Raw genomic sequence first — 22,171 nt, 5'->3', positions numbered from 1 at the left:
TAAAGCCCACTTGAAATTAAGTTCTACCATTGTATTTGTACATTGTAAGAGTGCCAATTAAGGAAACCAGTGTATCACTTCACAGCTTTTTGCAGAAATAACTATGTCCATAATGGTCCAGTTCACACCAAAATCTATTTTTTGGAACTCCCAAATGATTCAGTCAGTGAAGGTAGTCACAAAAACTTCTGGCTAAGTAAGCAGTACTTGGAAGTTTAGAATTTTGTTTTACATAAAAAATTAGTGGATGAAGTCATGTTTGATTTCAAGCAGAATCAAAAAGTGATGATTAGAACAAAACTGTAAAACTGAGCTTAATTCATACACTGAAATAACAGCAAATAAAACAGTTCTTAATTCGCGTTCTTATTTTTCCATCGCGGTTTGGCTCAATCCTTACAATTTCATATAACGTTCGAACGTCCACATCGTATTGGCTGTGCTGCCAATTTACAGAGATAGCTTATGTCGTAGGCTAATACTGCTTTAATAATGGCTTTCATATGTATTATCATTAATATGTACTGGCAGAAGTTATTTTCGTATTCATAAAGCACACATGATACTATGCACACAAGCTTCAATTGTGTGTCAAGACAAAATGTTAACTGCATGTATTTGTCGGTATTTGAGATGCGTAGTTTTGAACGTAGTATCGTCTTAAAATATGATTTAGTTGGAAGCGCGTGCTCAGGCGCGATGTTGGCACTGCAGGCTTCGACGATGGCAAGCAATTGGCTCGTGCAGTAGGCTACGTATTATGACTGGCTGCCCCCCCCCCCTTCCTGGTAGGTTTCAACACCTGTGCAGAAGAGAATTCGTCGGATGCACTTACTGAAACGAAAACGTGTAATGGTGCTTTTGGATATAACGTACCTACCCTGACAGTTGAAGCGTTGTATTTGGCTAGTTTGCGTATGATGAGATTACAGGCAAATAGATACACTGAAGTCAGATCCGACTGAGCACGAGACGAAAAAGAAACCAAGTGCGTAGTTGCAAATACAAAGTTATAACGCTGAAAGAAAAGTCACCTAGGAGGAATCGATTAATTCTCTCACAAAGAAGGAATACAATATCTGAAGTACAGTCAGTGAAAATACGGATGGACTGCGTATAAACTTCAAATTTCGCGCAATTAAAACCGGTTTCCGAAATAGGATACTATTCAATTCACATCTGAAGACAGCAAAGCAAGCGGTGAATTGTTGAAGGTAGTAGATTAGGTATAACTTCAAACCACAGGATATTTGTAGGTATTTGGATATCCTTTAAACGCTCAGTTGCAAATGAAATTGAGATAGCACATCACTGGAAACCGAACAAAGCGAATACATCAGCATGTTACTATGAACGACATCATCAGTGGGACTCCGTTTAACACAACATTACCACAGCATAAGTTTCATATCCCGGAGCGCGATGACTTGTACGCAACGTCTAGCGCTGCAGTCAAAAGTAACAGGCATTTAGTGTGTGGATCTGTACATCCACTGCACACCCAGCTGCTGCAAAGAAGCGCCTGCCAGTGATCTAGGTAATCGCAGCGAGAGCGGAAATATAGTTTCCCACAGGTCGATTTCAATGTTTGTTTTGAAACAGTAAAAAAAACTTAAGCTAACGAGTGGGGGAAGCCACAAGGACCCATTTAAACCTGTCGCACCCTTCGCATGACTTGCGGGAAAGCGTGTAATGCCAGGCTAAAGAGGAAAACGTATTGCACGGCGCCTTACAAAGTACCTGGGCACGATCCATCCAAAATGATTGGGCATATAAAAGAACATACCCGAAGTAACGTTGATAATAAAAACATCACCAAAGAGATTACAAGCAGCAGATCATCAGGCAACAACGGGAATGGAAGGAGAAAGTTTGCATTGAGTGCATGGATTGTGTGGGCGTTCTTGTTTTTTAATACCCACGTGTTGAAAGCTCTGGCCCAAGGTAAGTAAGGTACTATACATGCATGTCTGTAGAGTGGTCTTGATGTTATCTCGCATAATACTACATGCGTGTTCATATGGACTGTCGAGTGTGCATGTGGCTTTAAAATCCTAATATGATTCCACACACACACATTTTCATACACACCGCCATCCATTACCCACAGTGGCACACTGGCACGCAGAGAGAGAGAGATGTATGCATGTATATGTGTGTGTGTAATATATATATACACACACACACACACACACATATGAATTGATTATATGATAATACGACGCTTTTAGTACGCCAAAGTTCATATTATGCAGACTGTCAGAGTTAATTGAAACGAATGCTGTCTAGCCAGAATTCTACTGGTAGGGTCAGAATTTCAGAGCAAGACAAAAGGACGGGTTGACAGGTCAGACCGCCGACATTACGACATTTTTATGTCGCAGATGGCATATGTGAGGTATGGATAAAATGGAAATACGCTTGGGGTCATTGTTTTTTTTAATTTATTTTTTTAACGGATACAACGTTTAGAGAGGTCTATAATGTAACTTATTTTGAGATGGTTCTAATAATAGCTTGGGGGTAGGAGCGTGACACATCGGAGTGATGCCAAGGTGAACAGAGCAAAGGAAGTTTAGAGAAGTCGTTTTTTTCCGAGAAACAAGAACAGTCCAGAGTCGGAATCAGTGTTTTACTTTTCTACCAATTTATCTGTAACTATAACCGAAAACAATGATCATTATCTGCTGAGAAATGTTGTAGCTCACTGTGAGGCACTACTGGATGCTAGTGCTGATGGAGAGATAATTAATTCCCCTAAGATAATAATAGGTTATATTAGATATTCTTTGTCAGCTGTCATATTTTCAGGCACAATTAATGTATTTTGCCACTTGGATGTGGATTGGGTCTCTTGAGATGATAAGTGAAAATTAGTGTCAAAGACGATAATTCCAAATACACTCTTAAAATAAGCACTTCCAAAAACTGCCCTTTTCAGTCACTCTGCAACTTCTTTTTCAGTCTGTTTCTTTTGCACTGCAGTGCCTTTTTTGCGAAGTCCTGTAATCATTTACTCTTGGTGGCCTAATGACAGTCAGTTAAAAGCATCTGTTCTTTTACGGACAGAGGGCAATGACATTTCATGTTCAAATGTCTTGCACTCTCTTCTGTGCCATGAACATTTGTTAATTAAACTGTTGGTGAATGAGTGAAATGATTGACAATTAATGCAATGAATAATGAAATAATTCTGATGCCTTGGACTTTTATGTCCATCTGTTCGCTGAGCTAATTAGTTGTTGCAATTGCAGGTTTTGAACAGAAGACATTTGTTTACAGAGAACTTGTGTCATAAAGCAACGTTAGGTTATTATTATTATTATTTTTTTTCGGTGGGGGGGGGCGGACGAGCAAGAACAAGACATGGACAAGACACTGTATTTGGATTCACTACATACAATTTTGTTTTTAGTTTAGTTGTATAATTCAAGAACAGTTGCGGAAAGTTAGGGCGAGTATTATTACACTACCCCTCTGTGGTCCAAGGTCTTTGCAAATCCAAAAAAAAGAAAAGATTACTGATTAACTGGGTGTATTTGGAAACTATAGCAGAGGTAGACCTTATCCAATGACTAAAGAAGTAAATGTATGCTCTTTTGACCAGTACTCATCCCACAACCTTCCAAATCCTCCCCCCATGCAGTTTTTGAAATTAGAGAACAATACTATACTTTGCCAGGCACTGACCGTTTGTCTTTTCACTTTGTCAAATATATATATATATATATATATATATATATATGTATATATATATAGCCTGTTCATACATTTACAAAAAATACAACACAGCACAGATAGCAACAATCAGGAAAGAAAATGAGAACATGTAAAATCAACACCCCCTAGCTATCTCTAAACTCGTCCCCAGAGTTCATAGCATCTGATCAGGGAGTCAAAGTCGCATGACTCATTCAGTCACACCAAGCCAACTACCTCTCCACAACGATAAATAATAATAAATATCACGGCAAACAATAACAATTACCAAGCTTGTTTAAAATCAGTAGCAGCCTTCGTCCGGTCTGTAACAGGTGTTTTGTGTTGAATTGTATTATTGGCTGCCCCTATCAGAAATGAGCGTCCCTGAGCGTGTGGACACCTCCGCACGCAGTGAACGGGGAAAACGCTCGTTTCTGGATTTCATCCCGCCTCCAACTTGTTTCCTCAGTCATCTGTGTCTGTTGTTCTGCTGGGTTCGTTTTTACATCCGTCTGAGTTGCTAGCGTGCACTGTCCTCGTGTTCTGCGAGGCTTACCGTTCATACATGTGCAGAGTCAGTCACTCCACGGGGCTAATGTCAAGGTTTTTCTGAAGAATCGGAATTTTGCCGGGCGAGAGGGGGTTTGGCAGTATTGATCCATTTACGGATGCAGCTTCCTCAAGGAGACGTTTGAATTGCGAACAGGTTGGCATTTATTCTTCATTGTGGCCTTGCTGTTGATTTTAGGTATAGGTCTTCTATGGATAAGGACTAGCAAGCTTTGTTAGCGAAAGGTCGTATGTCATTTTAAACGCTCTGGATGTTTGAGCATTGTGATGTTCCACTTAGAAATAAATTAAGGGGCTAAGTGGAAGATAAACTGGTAAGGCTGTGATTATTTGCATTTATGTGTGAGAATCCTGCTTTCATGTCAAATTGCAAACTTTGACATGGGCGCTCATTAAGTTTGCATGTCTAGCTGCAAACAAGGCTGAAATAGAAAAAAGTAAGTAAATTAAATGAATGTTCATTGAATCAAGTGAGAGGACATTTTCATTTGAAAATATAACAATAGAAGTTTCTGTATATAGACTACACATTGAAGGTTGCCAGTTAAAATAATCATGCCTAATTGTACATTTATTTGAAGTCAAGGTAAACCTTTTGTCGTGTTCTTTGTGGTTTTTGTTCCTATTGTACTTGTACTTTAGAAGTATACAAACTCCATAATATCTGTTTAGGCCCACTTGTGTGGAACCTGATTCCTGACTGACCAAGTGGACACTGACTGACCCAGATACAAAGCCCTATTGCCATCTAAAATGTGATTGTTGTCCACACCATTGGATATGCACCCAATGTTTCAACTGAGATGATGCTGATGATAAATCTTTCTGTGTCCTGCATCCATCAGTGAAATGGTGTTAAATGCAGATGCCAGTCTTTTACATCCTATTTCTAAAACATCACCACAAGTGTACAGGTCAATTAGAGAGGACTGGCTAATGAAGCCGCTATTTTGCAAACAGGCCATTGTGATGTCACCAGAGGTAGTCATAAGTACATTCCCTCCTGGTGGCTCTGGCAGGGACTACAGGCTATCATGGCTGCCCAGAGTGGAACTACAAAGCCCATAACAAGCAGAGACAGTGAGGAAAGAAAGTGTTTGCAGGTGGGTTCTAGAAGTGTTTTGAAAAGAGTGAGTGGTGGAGAACAAGGGGAAAGGGGGCCTTGTTTTGGGTTTTTACTTTATATTATACTTCTGGATTTAGTTTTTGAATCCCTCCTTTTTTACTTTGCAGAGACAAATTTGATTTGTTCCAGAGACAAATCCTTGTTTGAAGTCTAATAGACTGAAGAAGGCTGTTTTGGAAACCAGTCAGGTGATGGGTAATTTCTCACTACCCATGCTCAAGACATAACACATAACAAGACATAAAGGTGAAGTTCCCAACATTTGTGACCTCACACTATATACTAGAAAATTTTAAACACTTGATTTTATCACAGTTCAGCACATTGGAGAGTCTGTGTTCTGTTTGTTGGGATGCATGTCAGACACAACAATTATTGTCTCTGCTACAGTCGTAGCTGATGTGTATTTTGTTATTGTTAATGAAAGCTCTGGTCCTGTAGAGCGGACTATTTGTCTTCTCTCACAGACAAGAAAATTTGGTTTGATGCTGTGTTTTTAATAGCCCTACATATGCTAGTCAGAAGCGATAATGCCGTTTAGTTATGATGGAGGTAGTCGGTGACATAACCAGTTGGAGAATATTAGCCTTTCCTTTCCGTGCAACAAAAAACCTTGGAGAACACAATCTCAGTGACGACCACAACTATGATGGAGAGAACAATGTTTTAAGAGTTTGTTCTTCATTTATGGCAGTAGTATATTTATTGGATCCCCCCCTTCCTTTGAAGGAGACATATGGAGGAGTCGGCCTCTTCTGTTTGCTCAATATGGCCTGATTATGGAGATGATTATTACAAAAGGTCAGGCAGACTGAACTCTAACAAAAGGGAGCCGCTCCAGGTGCCTCCCGCTGCGTTTTGTTTGCCTGCCCATCTGGCCGATGGCTTCCGGGGCTCTCTGGCGAACGGTCGCTCTCCAGAAGGCCCACCGAGCCATTAGTCAGGGGGGCTCCCGCGCTCAGACGGAGACGTCCGACGCTCAGAAGCGTTTCGCTCGTAGCACTCAAAGTGTGGGCCCTTTAAAACCGACGTTTAAAAAAGCCTTTCCTCCGTGGTTCTCTCAACTGCTTTTGGCCTGCAGGGCACGCATCCTCATTAGTGACCTCTTTTGACCCATGTTTAATTCAACCGAAAATGTCCGTGTTTGGATACAGCAGATTTTATTTGGGGAAAAATTATTTGAAACACAGAAAGACAGACAGACAGAATGACAGATAGATTGTCTTATATACAGTAATGCATTTCAAATGTCTATGACTCTTAGAAGAAAAGTCTTGATTTTCATTTAAGTTCTTATTCAAATAAGGTGTTTTGAGAGTTGGGGCTTGTGAGATATTAAGCCGTTTAGAATGATCAAGTTTTGAACAATGAGACGTCACAAAATGTGACTATGACTCATTTGGTTTTCACACAGGAATAGTGAGGTGTTTTCATTCCAGCACTTTGCAGTTTCCCACCAATCTTTATTTAATCCAGTGAGAAATGAGCATCCATCCTGGTTTCAGCTCTTTAAGCTCATTGTGCTAGCTTCTAGATCAGCTGTGAGATCAGTTTCTTGATTTCATGCTTCTGGGTTTCAACTTCTAATTTTAATTATTTAACTCTCCCAATCTTTTTTATAATTGAGATCTTAGCCAGATTTCTGTATAAGTTCATGAATGACAGTGACATGAAACATCCCATTGTGGGCTAATCTAGGGTTAAAACAGTACAGGTGTACTCGGCTGATTAGCTAATTTGGCTAGTGCAATTGTTGATAACGAAAACCTGCGTACGCACAGGCCCTGCAGGAGTGGAATTGCCCAACCCTGTTCTAGATCATGAAAATGAATGCTTTGCATTGAATATAAGCCACAGACTCCTACACCGCTCTTATATTACAGGCCTATGAATCATGGTCTACACCACCGGGTGAAGTAGCCGCGGCCAGCAGTGGCTGTGGTTGTGGTTCACATGGGCACTGAGCCCGTCTGTAGCCTGTGGCCAATTTGCGTCCCATTGCTTTGTGGAATTTTAAGCCCGGCAAGTTCCTGGAATCTCACAGCCCCCCAAGAAGGAATCCTCATACTCATTAGGTTCTTTCCGAAAAGAAAAGAAATCTTCTTGATCCCCGTATGTGGGCGGTCCCTCGGCTTAAATCCGTTACCGTCTCCTTGTTATTTAATGAGCCGCGGCCTTGATTTTGACTTGCAAATGAATCCGAGGGCGTGGCGGCTGGTTTGCATTGCCGAACACGTGAGCGCGGAGACGTTTGCGTGCCTTGTCACGGTCCGGCCGATCTCGTCCCCTTTGACGCCTCCGCTCTCCTCCGTCAGGAGGTCTCTGATTGAATCCCTCCCTTGCTCGTTTCCTCAGATACCTCTGTGAGGATGTGCTTCAGCATTGCTTTACCTGCTCATCTCACGTCGGCCCAGGACATTACGCTCCAACACAGAATTTGCCCAAGTCAATGCACCTGGATTTTATTTTAAAAAAGCACTGCGTTCTGCACACAACTGCTCTGGTTCTCCACCTGTGAACGGAGAGTTTTGGTTATTTCACATAGAAAGAATTCTACTTTTTCTCCAAACCCTTTGCTCAGAAAGAGGCCAAGAACAAGGGTCGGTTCTTCTCTGTGTGTTCTGGGAAGGGGCCCGTGAGCGATCTGGTGTTGTTTGAGATTCTGGAGAGGTGTGCAATCAGTGCAAGGAAATTGCTTTAATGATGGCCTTCTTACCACGCTGCCCTCTGTGGAAAAGGCCACCGTATCCAGCAATATGTTCGTCTTGCTTTAATGTCATAGCACACTACTTCCTGTTTGTATTTGGCTGGAACTTTCAAGGTCGATTAAACTCTGCACACAAAACCGATAAATGGTAAATGGCATAATTAATTACAAATATGCGGACCAGGCCGCACGACTATCTAAGACAGGTGTTCTTCTATCTCTGCCTTTAAAAACACATGATGCTTCAGTATTGTTGAGAATCAAGTTGCACAGCAAAACAAAAAGGAGGCACAAGATCAGAGAATCAGATTTTAATAAACATTTGTTAAGGCAAATTAGATTCTAACAAGGGGGTGGGAAAGAAACCCTCCTGGAAGGGAAACCTAAATGATTCCATCAGTGACAGAAGCCATAAATCCGGATAAACCAGGGAGAGGGACGGAGGCCCACTGATGAGGGCTGTCACCGCCTGGATCCGCGTGATTCATTCCATCCCTCTGCGCTCCCGTCTCCGCGGCAAACTGAGCGGCGTTCCCATCGGCGACCCCGCGAGGGGGACGCGGTCCAAGCTTCTCGGCCCGGCGGCGTGTCCGAGCGTGTGGGAATGACGGGTTGGAGGCAGGCGGTTGGCTGACTTTCTCTACAGGGAATCCCATGTGACTGGGTTTGGCCAATCACACGGCTGCCTGCTGTGATGGCTGGGACTGGCAAACACTAGTTAGCTTGCAACTGCTAGCTAATTGTCAAAATAAAAGGAAGAGCTTTGACGTCTTTTGCTTATCTTGTTCTTGGAGTGAACACACATTGAGGGCACTGTTGGCTTCTCTCTGAAAAATAGAAGTGGAGAAAGTCTTTGCAATGTTACAATTCTTTTAAAATGACAGTTTATTGTAATTTTTCAATTAAGTAAAGCAGCATTTAGTCTTGAACCTGGGGGCACTACTGACCCCTTACAGGGCTAATACAATTGTGCCTTTAAAATGTTAAAACATGAAATTGTCTGCATTCAAAAAAAATTTTTGTGACCGAATGAATTTAGATGGCTGATTGTTCCTCTCTTTAGGTCTGTTCTGCCAGACCTGTGTCCTGTGAACTATGGTCAGGCCTTCAGATGTGCTGTTTTACGGTCGGTACCACATACTGTACATGCAGCATATGCATAATTGAGCCTGGTGAGCACTGAGCCTGACCCTCCTCCTCCAGTTGGTGATGCAACCCTTTTCAGTGAAAAGAGAAAGGCAAAACCCTGTCAAAAAGGGTTTTTTTCTCTCCTTTAGACGGTTCTCAGGTCGCAAAAATACATTACGAGTCCTGCAGGGAAACTTCCTGCGAGTCTGTTATTGTGTGATTTGAGTGGGGTGATTCTTCCATTGTTTAGAAACTTCAAAGGCCTAGCAGTGTCGTTTTTGAAGTGATATTACAACATTAGCGGTGAAAGCTTCCAAGTGCCTTCCGAGTATCCTGTCTAAGGTACTTTTCGTTTGAAATAAATAAAAAGGAACTATTGGAAGCATATTCCGTTGTCATCATTTTGAAGCGTGCAGCATATAAACTTAGGAAAAAAATGGAAGAATGGAAAACCATCTATGGCCTGAGGAAGGCTGCTTACCTGAATTTTTATGTTGTTGCACTTCCAAGTTGTTTTTTACACACTTATTTTGATTATAATGATGTGAATCCATGTTTTTTTCAGTCCTAGTCACCATTTTCAGGAGTCATGCCCTATCCTCATTTCTTCTTTTACAAATCTAGTGAAATCTTGTGACGAGCTAGTCAGTTTTCCTGGGCATGGCACCCTGTTTGAAGTATTGGACCCATTTTTCCTAAAGGCAAAGTATTCATCCTCTAAATGGCTTCAAAGACTTGGCTTGAAGAAATGTAGATGTCGTCCCAAATATTGATAATTGGCCACAATAACATTACCCAGCCATAGTTTTGTGAGCTGTGATTGAACAGGTGGACTGTGAGCAACCATATATCTGCTTTCTACATTGAGTCAACGGTGGAAGTGCCAAATAAAGCTGTCCATTAATTTGACAACGTATTCGTTGCACTTCAGTGTTACAATTCAGTGTACTGAACTGCACATTTGTTTAAGGTAGAGATGAAAATACATTGCAGCGTGTTTTGGACCCGTCACTATGGGAAGTTAGGAGGGGTCAGACTTGCTGCACTGGTCTTACGATGGTGGCCTGTCACCAGCCACCGCTTGTTTTCGCTCCGCGGTCTTCCGGCAGTGTTACGCGGTCAGTGTGCCGCCGCCGGTGCAGGCAGATCGCAGGCCCCCTACTGGCCAATCAGGCGCTCACGCTCAGTCCCTTCAGGCTGAAACGGCCCCTCCCCGGGTGATGCTTTGGTCAGTCGCGTGCCACCCCATGGTGGGACTCCAGTCGCGATTACCCCTGGAACAGGTCCAGTTTTGTCGGGATTTGATGTTGTGAGGCTCCTCGGTGCGACGAGGACGACTCTTTCAGCTGGATAGGAGGCCCAGGAGGACCTGGTTAACCTATTTTGAATGTTGAGGATTGGCCTATAAATATTTAACAACGAAAGAAGAGTTTTTGCACCTTTACATCAGTGACAGCATAGCACTGTAGCGAACAGAAAATTCAGTTTGATGCATTTCTTATTCTCTCTTGACAGCCATGTCTCCGTCGACCACAACCAAGAAGTACTAGACAAATAACAAAAGAAAAGTCCCTTTAGCTTGGAGGCTAGCTTGTTTAAGTGAGACTAGATTGGCTCTCCCACTCACCGACTCCCAAGTACATGCTGTTCATAAAAGAAACAATGGCCTGTATTAAATCTTTATTTGTCCGTAACTTAGAAGTAAACAAAAGTGTTACACTTTTTTTTCTTTACAAATTCAGTTTGGAGAGAAACTTTAGTGATTGCTGAGCTCACCAAACTGCATTTGTTTAGGGAAAAAAGACAATAATTCTTTTTTGTGGCTTAGGAAAAATGTTGACTGAATTCCAGCTTTTGTCCTTGCTAATCAAAAACCAGTTCCCAAATACAGGACAATAGACAACAGGAACAGCACAATTGATGCAAATGTTGTCTTATCATGGGATTACATTATTTTACATCATAGTGTGCTCAGAAAAATATGCCATCTACTCTAATGCCAACAGGATTCTGTGAGTGTTAATATAGATTCCTTACTCCTGATCTTGTCCACCCCCATGTATAGAGCTGTCATTACTCATCAGTGACTTCCCGAGTTGAACCAATAATAGTGTACTGGTATGGAAAGTCATTTGGGTGGTTCGTAAAAGGATTTGATCTGTATGAACCGCCCAAATGACTTTCCATATCAATACACTATTATTGGGTCAGCTGAGGGAGTCACTGATGACTAATGGCAGCTCTATACATTTTGGAGGACATTGAGGCTCATTCTCCCATGAAACAAAATAAAAATGTTGCATAACCCAGTAGACAGCCATTTTATGTCGAGGTGGAAGTCTTTTTTTTTTTTTTTGTCAGAGCCCTGGCCAGTGGTTGGAGCATAAAGAGTCGCATGACAAAAAATGCAATACAGTGTAGTACAATACAAATACGTCCATAAAACAGTATCAACAAAACCATTAATGGCTTTGTTGACATCTCCGATAAAATGAATTATGTTATCTGTGATTTGTAGTAATAACAGAGCGCGCACACACAGCATTATGGGATGGATGTTTTCGATGCCGCTGCCAGCAAGCTGTGTGTGGAAAATGTGGCCAATGACCAAGTGAATACAAATGTTGATAAAAGAGAACAACAACTATATATCATCTCCCAAAACATTATCTAGTCATTTGAGTTCAAAGAAGCTTGGTGAAGTTCCAGAAATTTGTAAAGGTCATTGTTTAGACAACAACTTAATCCTGTGAGGCTATTTCCACCTGAGAGAGCCCACTGATTGCAATCTTCACTTCATTCCGGCCCCATCACATAATAAAATGCGTATTCCTGGCAGCTCGTCAAAGACGTCTGGCCAAGAAGCAGTGAATCATCAGCGAAGAGAACGAGCCCCTTTCGCACCAAACTGCAAAAATGGAAGCTGTTTACCTGTGTAGACAAGCTGGCTCTACCCTCTTACGACCCTCCTCACCAGTGACTGATGGCACCAAAATGTCAGCAAATTGCGGGTGTGGCACGTCTGTGTGGTGCTAGATGAATCGGTCTTTTAACCATCTCGTGATTAGACTTTTATATATGGATACCAGAGACTTGTTTTCAAAGCCTTAATTTGTTTTCCATTATTAGATTACTTTGATTGTTTGTAGTGTTTGAGTTTCTGCGGACTCAACAAAATAATTTATTATACTACATTAACCTTTTTTCTTCCATTTTGAACAATGTAAATTGTTAGAACAAAATGGATAGAATAATTTACTCAGTTAACTTCACAAGGTAAACACAGAACTGCACTTTGAGAGCACAAGTTGTTTCCTGTACAAACAAATGCAGGGAATTGATAAGCTCCACCTGATGATTTAATAATGTGTATGTGAGAAGGATTAGGCTGACATGACGTTTTGTGTGCGGAGTGCTATTCTTTGGGTTGCTTAACCAGCAAAAGCCAGTATTAAATGGCATCTGCAGGAAGAGTGGGCCTTTTTATCATGTGCAGTAATGCAGAAAATCCATTATAAGCTTAAGAAAGGACAGGAAGCTTGACAAAGTTTTGACTGCTGAGCATGTTTTTAGCCAGACGAGCAGGGAACTGAGGAAGAAATTAAAACTGAGCACTGATACTGGTGTTCGTAGCATACGAATGGCGAATGCCACCAGCTACACTTACAATGTACGCAGTTGTTGGCTCAGACAGAAATGACAGTCGGCCATCTTGGCTCCAAACAGCCCAGTTGGTTCCTACTTGGTCCAAACGTGGGGCAGATCTGGCTTTTCCCGTATTGTGAATAAAGCTAATCCGCTGTTATTTATTTTCCTATCCAGGGACACCCATATTTTACATGTTCAATAAAGCTAGGCAGCTATGCGGCTTCAGTGCCTTACTCAAGGGGCAAAAGCATTACCCTAACCAGGATTACAGTAGATTCTGCAGCTTGCCCAGTTTCCAAACTACAATTCCTGCACTCCAAAAAACAAGACAAGACTAGGTCAAAACCTAGTATATGGCTGGACCTCTCCGGCCGACCAATGGTGTAACTTCATAACTCGGCCGACCAATGGTGTAACTTCATCACTCAGTCAGTCAGTCAGGGACATTCGCGTTTGTAGGGCTGGCCCCGCTGTTGCGGGCCAGCCAAAAACCTGCTCTTCTATGCAGACACATTTGTCCCATGGCTTGTAATGTGTAACATAATTACAAACAGGATAAAAGCTGATGGAATAATCTATTAAGACCTGTAATTAACACATGAAATGACAAAGCATATAGATAGGGGTCCAGTGAGTGACCCTCCGTGTGTGATTCCACAGAGGATGCTATTTAGTGGCTTGCTGCTGTCGTAATTTGAGCCCTCAAAATCCACCTGTCCACCACCGCCACCACCCAGGTACATTTTGTTCCTCAAAACATGAGACTGAACTGTGCTTGGTAGTTTTTTTTTTTTTTTGGTTTGTTTTGGGACTGAGTTATATTTTAGCTTTGGTAGCATAGAATGAAGACTATATCATAAATATTCTTTATGAACAGTCATATTATGACTTCTACATTAACTGCTATATCGTAGGCTGAGAAATGCAACAGAATATCTTGCTCCCAAAAATCTTATGAGCACACCAATACCCTGCCCCCAAGTACTACTTATTTATTAGGCTAAGAATGAGCTGAAGGATCTTCCCTTGGTCTCTGCTGCACTTGCATGTTTTGAGGGAAGGAACCAAAAAAATTTAGCAGCAATGATCGTTTAACGCGTGAGCGGTGAGCCAGGGAGGGAGGGAGGGAGGCTGGCTGAGTTAACAGGGCTGGCTCTCCCTGGCCGGCCTGCTGGGAGGCCCTGGGAGCTTCTCGGGCGGCGGTGGCAGACAAACTGGGCCATCTCCTGGGACATCACGGAGACATTAGTCTCAATCTGTTCCAGGCAGAGCCGCCACCGCCAAACGGCCACAAGCGGCTCCTGCCTCCGGGTGGCGAGCGGCAAAATGACCTCGTCTCGCATTAGTGCGGTGACAGACAGGGTCCCGAGAAGGGGGGGGGGGGGGGGGCATGTGCCTTTGTATGTATGTGTATGTGTGTGTGTGTGTGTGTGTGTGTGAGAGATTGTGTGTATGTGTATGTGCATGTGTTAGTGTGCACCCCTGTGTGTGCGCATGCACTTAATGTTCACAAGCACGCCAGAGTGTGTACGCACGTGTGTATTCCGTGTATGCATCTGTGTGTATGTGTGTGTGTGCATGCATGCAAGCATGTTACCATAATGTTCAGAAACATACCAGTGCATGTATGCACACATGTATTGTCTGTGGGTGTGTAGGTGTGTGTGTGTGTGTGTGTGTGGGTGGCTGGGTGGAGCGGGGTCATAGAAATTGTAGCATTAGCAGTCACCATTTGTCATGATTTGCACATAAGCTCAGATATTCTGTAAATTAATTAGTGCTGTTTATTTGCTATCAATGGACAAAGAAGATTAATCTGCGGCATTAGAGAATCGATCCCTTCTGCGCCCAGAGGGCACAGTGTCTCAGTTCCTCCTGATAGATACACAGGAAGCGTTCTGATGCAATCTCCTTGTGAAGCGACCACAGGTCCCCCTGCAGTCATTCTGTCACACGGCAACTGATGCCTCTATAAAAAGAAATAGGAAAACAGGTGCCAATTTAAAGTGAATGTGAAGCGTTTCATTAGCCGCCAAAGTATAACTCATCCATTAGCGTTTCGCCTTACTGTAAACTCCCGCAAAAACAACCTATCAGATTATCTGACGCCTCATTTAAATGTTAATGTTGATTTGATGGAGTGTGCCACCTTTTATGCTAGCACAATAACTAATGGTACGCCTGTACTCGCGCTCAAACTTGGGCTGCTTGCCACCTCCCTTGCCGTAGGCCTATGCGATTGCCTGCGTTCGCTGAGCGGAGAAAACAAGGGGAAAAAAATGGGAACAAAACCAGTTTGTTCAAAGAATTAATTTTTTGCATATTTACATTTGAATCGTGTCGGCTGCCGCGCTCCTTTAAATTTTTACTTGTTTACCCGGCCTTGCACGCGTCTGCCACCCCTCTGGTCCCGCTGAGGTTGGCTGCTCAGGAGTTACCGCTTAAAATGACTTCTAATGCTCTCTGCAAGTTCAGAACCCAGGGAAAGCGGGTGTTTGGATTTATGGAGCAGGCAGCTGTTGCCGTGCTGTTTTATAAATCGTCGGCGCGACTAGCGAAGCACCTAGGTTTAATTTGATTAAATTAGGGGAACAGCGTGTGCCAATTAAGTCCGTCTTTTAATGGAATCCTGGATGTGTGCGCCGTTTGCCGTTTGCCTGAAAATTGTGAGTTCTGGCACCAGTTCTATCCTTGCTCGTTATTTGTTATTTATTCGTGATGGATGCTCAATATCCAAGGTGACACGCATGTAGCTCGCGGCTATATGTTAATCCGTTCGTACAGCTGGGTGTTATGCTGGAAAAATTATGGGTTGCTTGCTCACATTTACAGTGATGTGGCTGTGCCCCATCTGGGGAATGGAACCAGCGTCCCCTGGGTTATAAGCCCCATTGTCTTAACCACAAAACATTGCTGCCATCGCACACAGCAGATGGAGGTGGTCCTTATGCGGCCTTTCCTCTTTACAGCTTTGGTTTTTTTAGGCAAAAGTTATTTCTGTATGCTAATAATCAGGCGACCATTATGCTGGAGGCACGGTGTCTTGTGTAATCAGTGCCGCACAAAAGCCATCAGGTATTTTTCTCGATCAGTTTAGACGCAGGTAGACAATGGGACGAAACGGCAAAGGCCCTCCCTTGAAATCTAATACTTGAATTTCCAAATGTAACCAAGTCCCATGTTTAATGGATAACAATATCCAGTAATGAAACATGTATTGTCCTCAATAATCGCAAAGATATCAACAAGTCACGCATTGAATGGCATGGCGTACTGTTTACCAATGCATCCAGTGCTTTATTTCATTGGAGCAGTTATGTTTTTATTCATTAAAGATGTTTAGTTTTTTGTTCAGCTGCATAAATGTAGTATTTAGCCTTTTACAAACACTTGTCACGACACAAGTTGCCTTCTCCTCTTAACATTACTGCCCATCAGCTGGACCCTACTGAGTGTGTACTGAACACTGTGCCTGGAAGGTTTTTTTTGGCAATTTTTCACTGGGAATAAACCACAAACTGTGTATTGCACATCTAAGACTAACTCCTTCTTTGCCATATTTCTTGCAACCATGGTGCCTGTTGTACTGGCACTACAGGCTAAAAGTATTAGGCTACCTGTAGTTTTTTTAAAAACTTGTGGTAGATGGGATTCCACTCAATTTAAGCCCTGCTACAGCTCTCACAGGAAGGCCTCTGTCCATGTACCTTTTCTCCATTACTTATTACTGGACCATGTCTCAATAACATGTGCTTGTAATGAAGAAATAAGAGCTCACTTATTTAAAGTCTTTTACACTCAACTCCATGAATGTTAAAGTGCTGCACTTGCCTTAAATGTTCCAAAATACTAGCAATTGGCATAAAGCTCTTTCTATAGTAAATCTGCCATTCAAATACATTGATTAATCACTATCATGTGTTATTCAAATGCTTTCTACTGCAGACTCTGAACTGCAGTTTGGGTGCGTGCACCGATAGTATTCGTCCTTCACTCTGCTAACATCCTGACCGGACCTTCTCTCTTAGCGTCTGGATGAAATTCTTCCACAATGTAGCTTCAGATGATGTCAGGTTTCCCCCGGAATTGAGTTTTTTGTCATCTTCTGCAGTGGCGACAGCTGATTGTGTATTTTTTAAAAGAGAGCTAGAGATGATTTAGCACAGTCAATGCAAAACCTTTGAGCGCAATGCTTTCACTTCAACATTTCCTTTTAGAATCGAATGCCTTTTGTCAGATGCATCTTCACGATTGCTGGCCAAGGCAGACTGATACTGCAGATTGACCTCAAAAAGAATTAATTTTTTTATTTTTTGCTTAGACGGGGATTAATAAGTGGTTCACAGTCCCTTCATTCATCGGGGCTTTGGATTACACTCAGTTGTGTATTGTGCAGTGGGGTCAAGTTGCTCTCACAGTCAAGAACACACTATGTGCTTGCTTCAAGAGTTTTCAGGGAAGATTCGAGGGCTTTACTTGTCCTCCTTATAAAACTACACATTCAAATAATTCTTGGGTTTGACAAAGCGGCATAAAGACGGTAGAGGTCTACATTGGGCTAGAAATGAGGCCTGTCTTTACAGCCCAACCCAAACCAGTCCGACAAGCTCTAGTCAAATTTTAGGCCTGAACTTGATAGAGCCTGATTTCTGAAATAAGGCAACACCATGCAGTACGATGGAAAATTATGCAGTGTTTCTAGCAGGAGAGCTTCTAGTGAATGCGCTTGCGATTGTGGAATGGGGGCTCAACACATCTGCCAGCTGTTAACAACGATTCACAACGATGGCTGATTGGTTGAAGTGAGCGCACGTGCTGTGATTGGTTAGGAGTACAGTGGGCATTAGCGAAAGGATGTCTTAAAATCTGATTGGTTGGAGTAGAAAAGTAGAAAAATCTGTTTGTAGATAAATGAGCACTTCTTGCTGTTTGGAATGTCTCAAAAACTGTAAGCGATTCATCGTGTGCCAGCTGATGCACAAATGCACATCGAACCAATGCCAAAAGAATACCCATAATTGGTCAATCTTTTGAGAAAAAATAGCACACTTCAAGAAATTAAAATGTATTATTACCTGCAAGTACTTGTTTTCATGGGTTTGCCTTAACCGTCATTTTACAGTAAATGGTATATTCCAAGCAGAGAAGTTGGAGTCAGTTTGTTTAAGGAGCTCAGTTAGCATAGAGAGGGGACGTGTAGGAGGTAATGCGGCTGGTGCGCTTACGAGTGCTCAGTTGCAGCGTTAGACTGATCCCTCCGTGAAAGTCTATTGTCATTTACACTAGACTTTGCCGAGCTTATGGCAACCCTATGTTTCTGTTTTTCTCAGCCTTTGTTTTGAATGTGGATTACTGCACAGTAAATATCCTTCTCTTCCTGCACAGTCTCATAAATAAATTCACCTCATTTTAAATCTGGAGTCTTCCTCCCACATCCTTTGGCCATGCAACATGTTATATCTTTCACATTGGATACAGATGCAATCTGTGTTAAAAAACAGTGCCAATTCTGGTTATTTAAGCAACCCCTTGGTTTAATTGTCATGTTGTTATGGTAAGTTTGGTTATATTGGTTTTGGTAGCTGTCACACGCCGGTGTGACACCCCTGGGAGAGAGATGCGGCAGTTCTGGGTGTGTACTGTCGTTTGCCGCATGGTGAGAGAGAGAGTGCACCCGCACCAACACAAAATCAAATAAACATACAACTTCACCCTTCCCCCTCACAGGTTCCAGGCTAAAGCAATAAATTAAAACAACAAACTAAAATAACAAACACAAAATAAATTAAAACGGAGTGACAGCTTTTCAGCTCGCCGCTCCTAGCTGGCCAGCTTTTCAGCTGACCAGCTCCTCCCGCTTTTCACTGATGGGTTTTCTTCATTTTTGTGCGCCAACAAGCAAAACTCAAAAACTTTCTCTCTGTGTGTGCTCCCGGTCTCGGCCCCGAACTGTGGAGAGGAGCACACCTATAAGCACCCGGGCTGGTTAGTTAACACAACCCAGGAGCGGGTGCTCTCTCTACCAGCCGGCATTGCCGAGACCAGTCCGCTTCTCTGCTGGACCGAATGCTGACGGCAAAACTCTGCTGCTGAACTGAAGCATTCTTTATGCGCAGTAATGAATCCGTTGTGGCCACTTGTAGCCTCTGTAGTATCAATGTACTTATCCTGGCTAATTCAGACTCGCATAACCCATCTGTTATCACCACCAGATCATCATATCTTGTTAATAAGTGTATGGAGGCTGCCTTTAATTGGGCCAGTTGATAATTGGTTGATTTTGGCTGGGGGGGTGGGGGGAAGGGGCGTGGTTATTGTGACTGAAATCAGGGCTATGCTTTATCCTCTGCCAGACTGAACTATGTGAGGTTGACTGTGAAAAATTAGATTGGGCTAAAACCCATCCCTTTGTGTGTCTGTTTGCCATTTCCACCTGTGTGCGCTTGCTTTTTGGGCCATGAATGTTGGGGCAGATCCTACCCAGCTACTGTACTTACGGGCGAGGAAACTTGAGTAGGAGTGGGCGGCACGCAGAGAGTCAACAGCCTTTATTGAGTCTCAGGTGGCAAGTGCACTTGCGTCAGTGATTACAGGATAACTGCTAAATATTCAAAGGGAAGGGTGCTATTTGTCAAAAGTCAGTTCCTAGCCCTGTTTACCGAAGGGATAAAAATGTTTTAAAAGCTCCAAATTACCCGCGCAGATTTGGTTTTGCGTAGCTGTTGCATGAAATGAGTCCTTTTTCCAGGAATGTACTCGATTCTTTAAGGAAGACGTGCTGCTAAAAGGATTTAAATGGTTGGCTGTCTCTCGTGTCATTCCGAGGTGCTCTGACTGAGGGCAGGTTATTATTGTGATTTATTTATTTGGCAGACGCCCTAATCCAGAGTGACTTATGGAGAAGTAGAAAATGCTCCACAGAATACTAATAGCAAATAAGCAAGTTTCCCTCCAGCCACAGAACAGCAACAACCCCAGAAGGAGCAACCCTTTGCCTTTTGAAGCACGAATCCCAAAGCGTAGCATCTCAACCATTAATCAAAAGCTTTTGACTATCTGTACAACAGCTTTAAAAAACAGCTTTAAGATGTCGGTTAGATAGTCGTTTAAATCATGTAGGGGAAGGCAAGTGAGTAATTAAGGAGGACTCTGCTGGCAAAAAATATTCCACGCTTAAGAGTTCATGGGCAAAATTCTTTATATCTGCAATTAGAACTGAAAATGGTAAACCTTCCTTAAACACTTTTGTCATTAGTACACATTTAGATTTATCCTTCAAAAAATGTACTTCACAAAAAAGCTGTAGATACAAAATTAGATTCCTTTTGGAAACAAATTTTAGTTGAATAAAATTAATTCTAATTGTCGAATAATCTTTCTTCGATGAATGAAATGAATGGTCAAATGACAAATTACCATTTGATTTTACAAATCTCATGGGAAAGCTTTCCGAGTGAGTTTTAAAATATACTGGCAACTGAATTGACTGTGAATATGCATTAAAGAAAAAGGAACTACCCCCAACATTATATAAAGCTGAACTTACTGAAGTAGGATTGATGTAGTGAACAGTTTGATATGCCAACACAAAGGTACACTGCCAATTTTCAGAGCTTATTAAAATGGCGCCCAACATATTTTAATGTTAAATGAAAAATGTTTTTAACACGTCACGTTTACAGATCAACTGTGTCACTAATGCAGTGCTCGCGGTTGTCACGGTGTCCGATTTGACTGGCGTGAAGGGGCCTCAGGAGCATGGTGTGAGAGGAGGTAGGGAGAGTAGACGATTGGGTGCAGAATAAGTGAGAGCTGTGAAGGCCAGTTGGGGTGCAGGGTTGTGGTGGAAGAGTGAGGCTTCATGAGCCCCACAGTGGGTGGAGCTACAATACGCTGACTCATTTCGGCCAATTAACATACATGGCTACCCACAGGTAAACACTGCGATTGGCTCAAATTGCTGAAATCCTGGTAACTCACGGTGACTCACAAATTTTGTGGGCCGTGAAGTCTTGGGTGGCTTTACCTCAATCCTTTTTTTTTTTTTTTTGGACCATGGCATGTTTACTTCCTTGATGGTGTTCAGGTGTTGTTGGGCAGGTAAGTGCGCTCCAAGCACACTTTGCTGTGCACCAAAAAGCTGCACTGTGGTCCATCAAAAAGGGGTGGCCTTGATCCTCTTCCAACCGAACTCCAGATTCAGACTGAAACAAACAAACCGTAAAACATTGGGAAATAAACCTTGCTCTGACATCACCTCTATAACGTTCCTCGTTACGGCACCTGGAAACAGGGACCCATTTGGAGGAGGTGGTAAAGAAATTCATGGGTTCCTCTGATCATTACAGATTGTTCTCTTTCTCATTGCTGATTCTTCAATAATGGCACATTTTTCCCACAAGAACCAAAAAACCTCCATTCAGCTTGCAGTTCATTGCACATGCTCCTCATATTTGTAGGGTCTCTATTAGGGGGCAAATCAACAATATCCTTTTTTAAAAAAGAAAAATGGCAAAAAAAAAAAAAAAAAATGCCCTCTGGATATTAGCCAGATTACAGAACAACTATGTGTTATTTCTGCCTTAATTTGATGACTTAATCAGGAAACAAAACCCTGCTACTGGCCTTTGAAGGCCACAAGGTGAGATATCTAACAGCTGTCTGAAACGCTGGCTCTGGTATGAAATGCACTCATGCTGACAGCAAGCTTTCTCAGACGCCAGAGTTTGATCACAGCAGTCCCTTCAGATGAATACAGTCTCTGGAATTCAGTGCGTTAAAGTGACTTGGCACGTACGCCGCAAAAAAAACCGGCCGACCTCAATCGTCTGTGCCGGGCTGCTGTTTGGTCTGCCCAGTGAGAGAATCCCGTGGAAATTGAGACCCTTTTAAATAAGGAATAAAGGAGGTTTGGAGGGGGTTGGCTGTTGAATCGCAAACGGTTGTCTGACTTTCCAAAGTAAGATAAATTACTGTTAAACATCAGTGATTACCTGGACCTGTATTTCCAGTATTTAGCGAGTAGTACAGATGTGGAACTCATTCTGTCAGGAATGGCAGAGGGGCAGCACGCTTTCTAAGGTTGGACTGCAGTGCATTGCTGCAAGAGAGTACAAAGAGACAACAAAAAGCCTGTTAGAGTATCACCCCGCTATAGTGTCTTAATAAAACAATAATAAACTACGAACCCATAGTATTTATCAGTGTACACTGACACTATTTAAAATATATATATATATCTACAGTTTACACTATGTAATAAAACCCTTTGTTCAAGTTAAGGACATAAT

General features: G+C 42.4%; 1 protein-coding gene across 1 annotated transcript in view; it reads left to right on the top strand.

Annotated features, from left to right (window-relative positions):
* Nucleotides 1-735: 735 nt before the first annotated feature.
* Nucleotides 736-22,171, top strand: part of sdk1a (sidekick cell adhesion molecule 1a) — a 281,598-nt gene continuing 260,162 nt past the window's right edge. Inside the window, exon 1 of the mRNA XM_064315729.1 lies at nucleotides 736-1,944. Within this exon, the coding sequence (XP_064171799.1) occupies nucleotides 1,671-1,944 (274 nt within the window). The 5' untranslated portion in view covers nucleotides 736-1,670. The remainder of the gene's footprint in view (nucleotides 1,945-22,171) is intronic.

The sequence above is a fragment of the Anguilla rostrata genome, chromosome 17 (genome assembly GCF_018555375.3).
Source record: "Anguilla rostrata isolate EN2019 chromosome 17, ASM1855537v3, whole genome shotgun sequence".
Lineage (NCBI taxonomy): Eukaryota > Metazoa > Chordata > Actinopteri > Anguilliformes > Anguillidae > Anguilla > Anguilla rostrata.
Note: the sequence above shows the minus strand (reverse complement) of the source record. Positions and strands in the feature narration are given on the sequence as shown.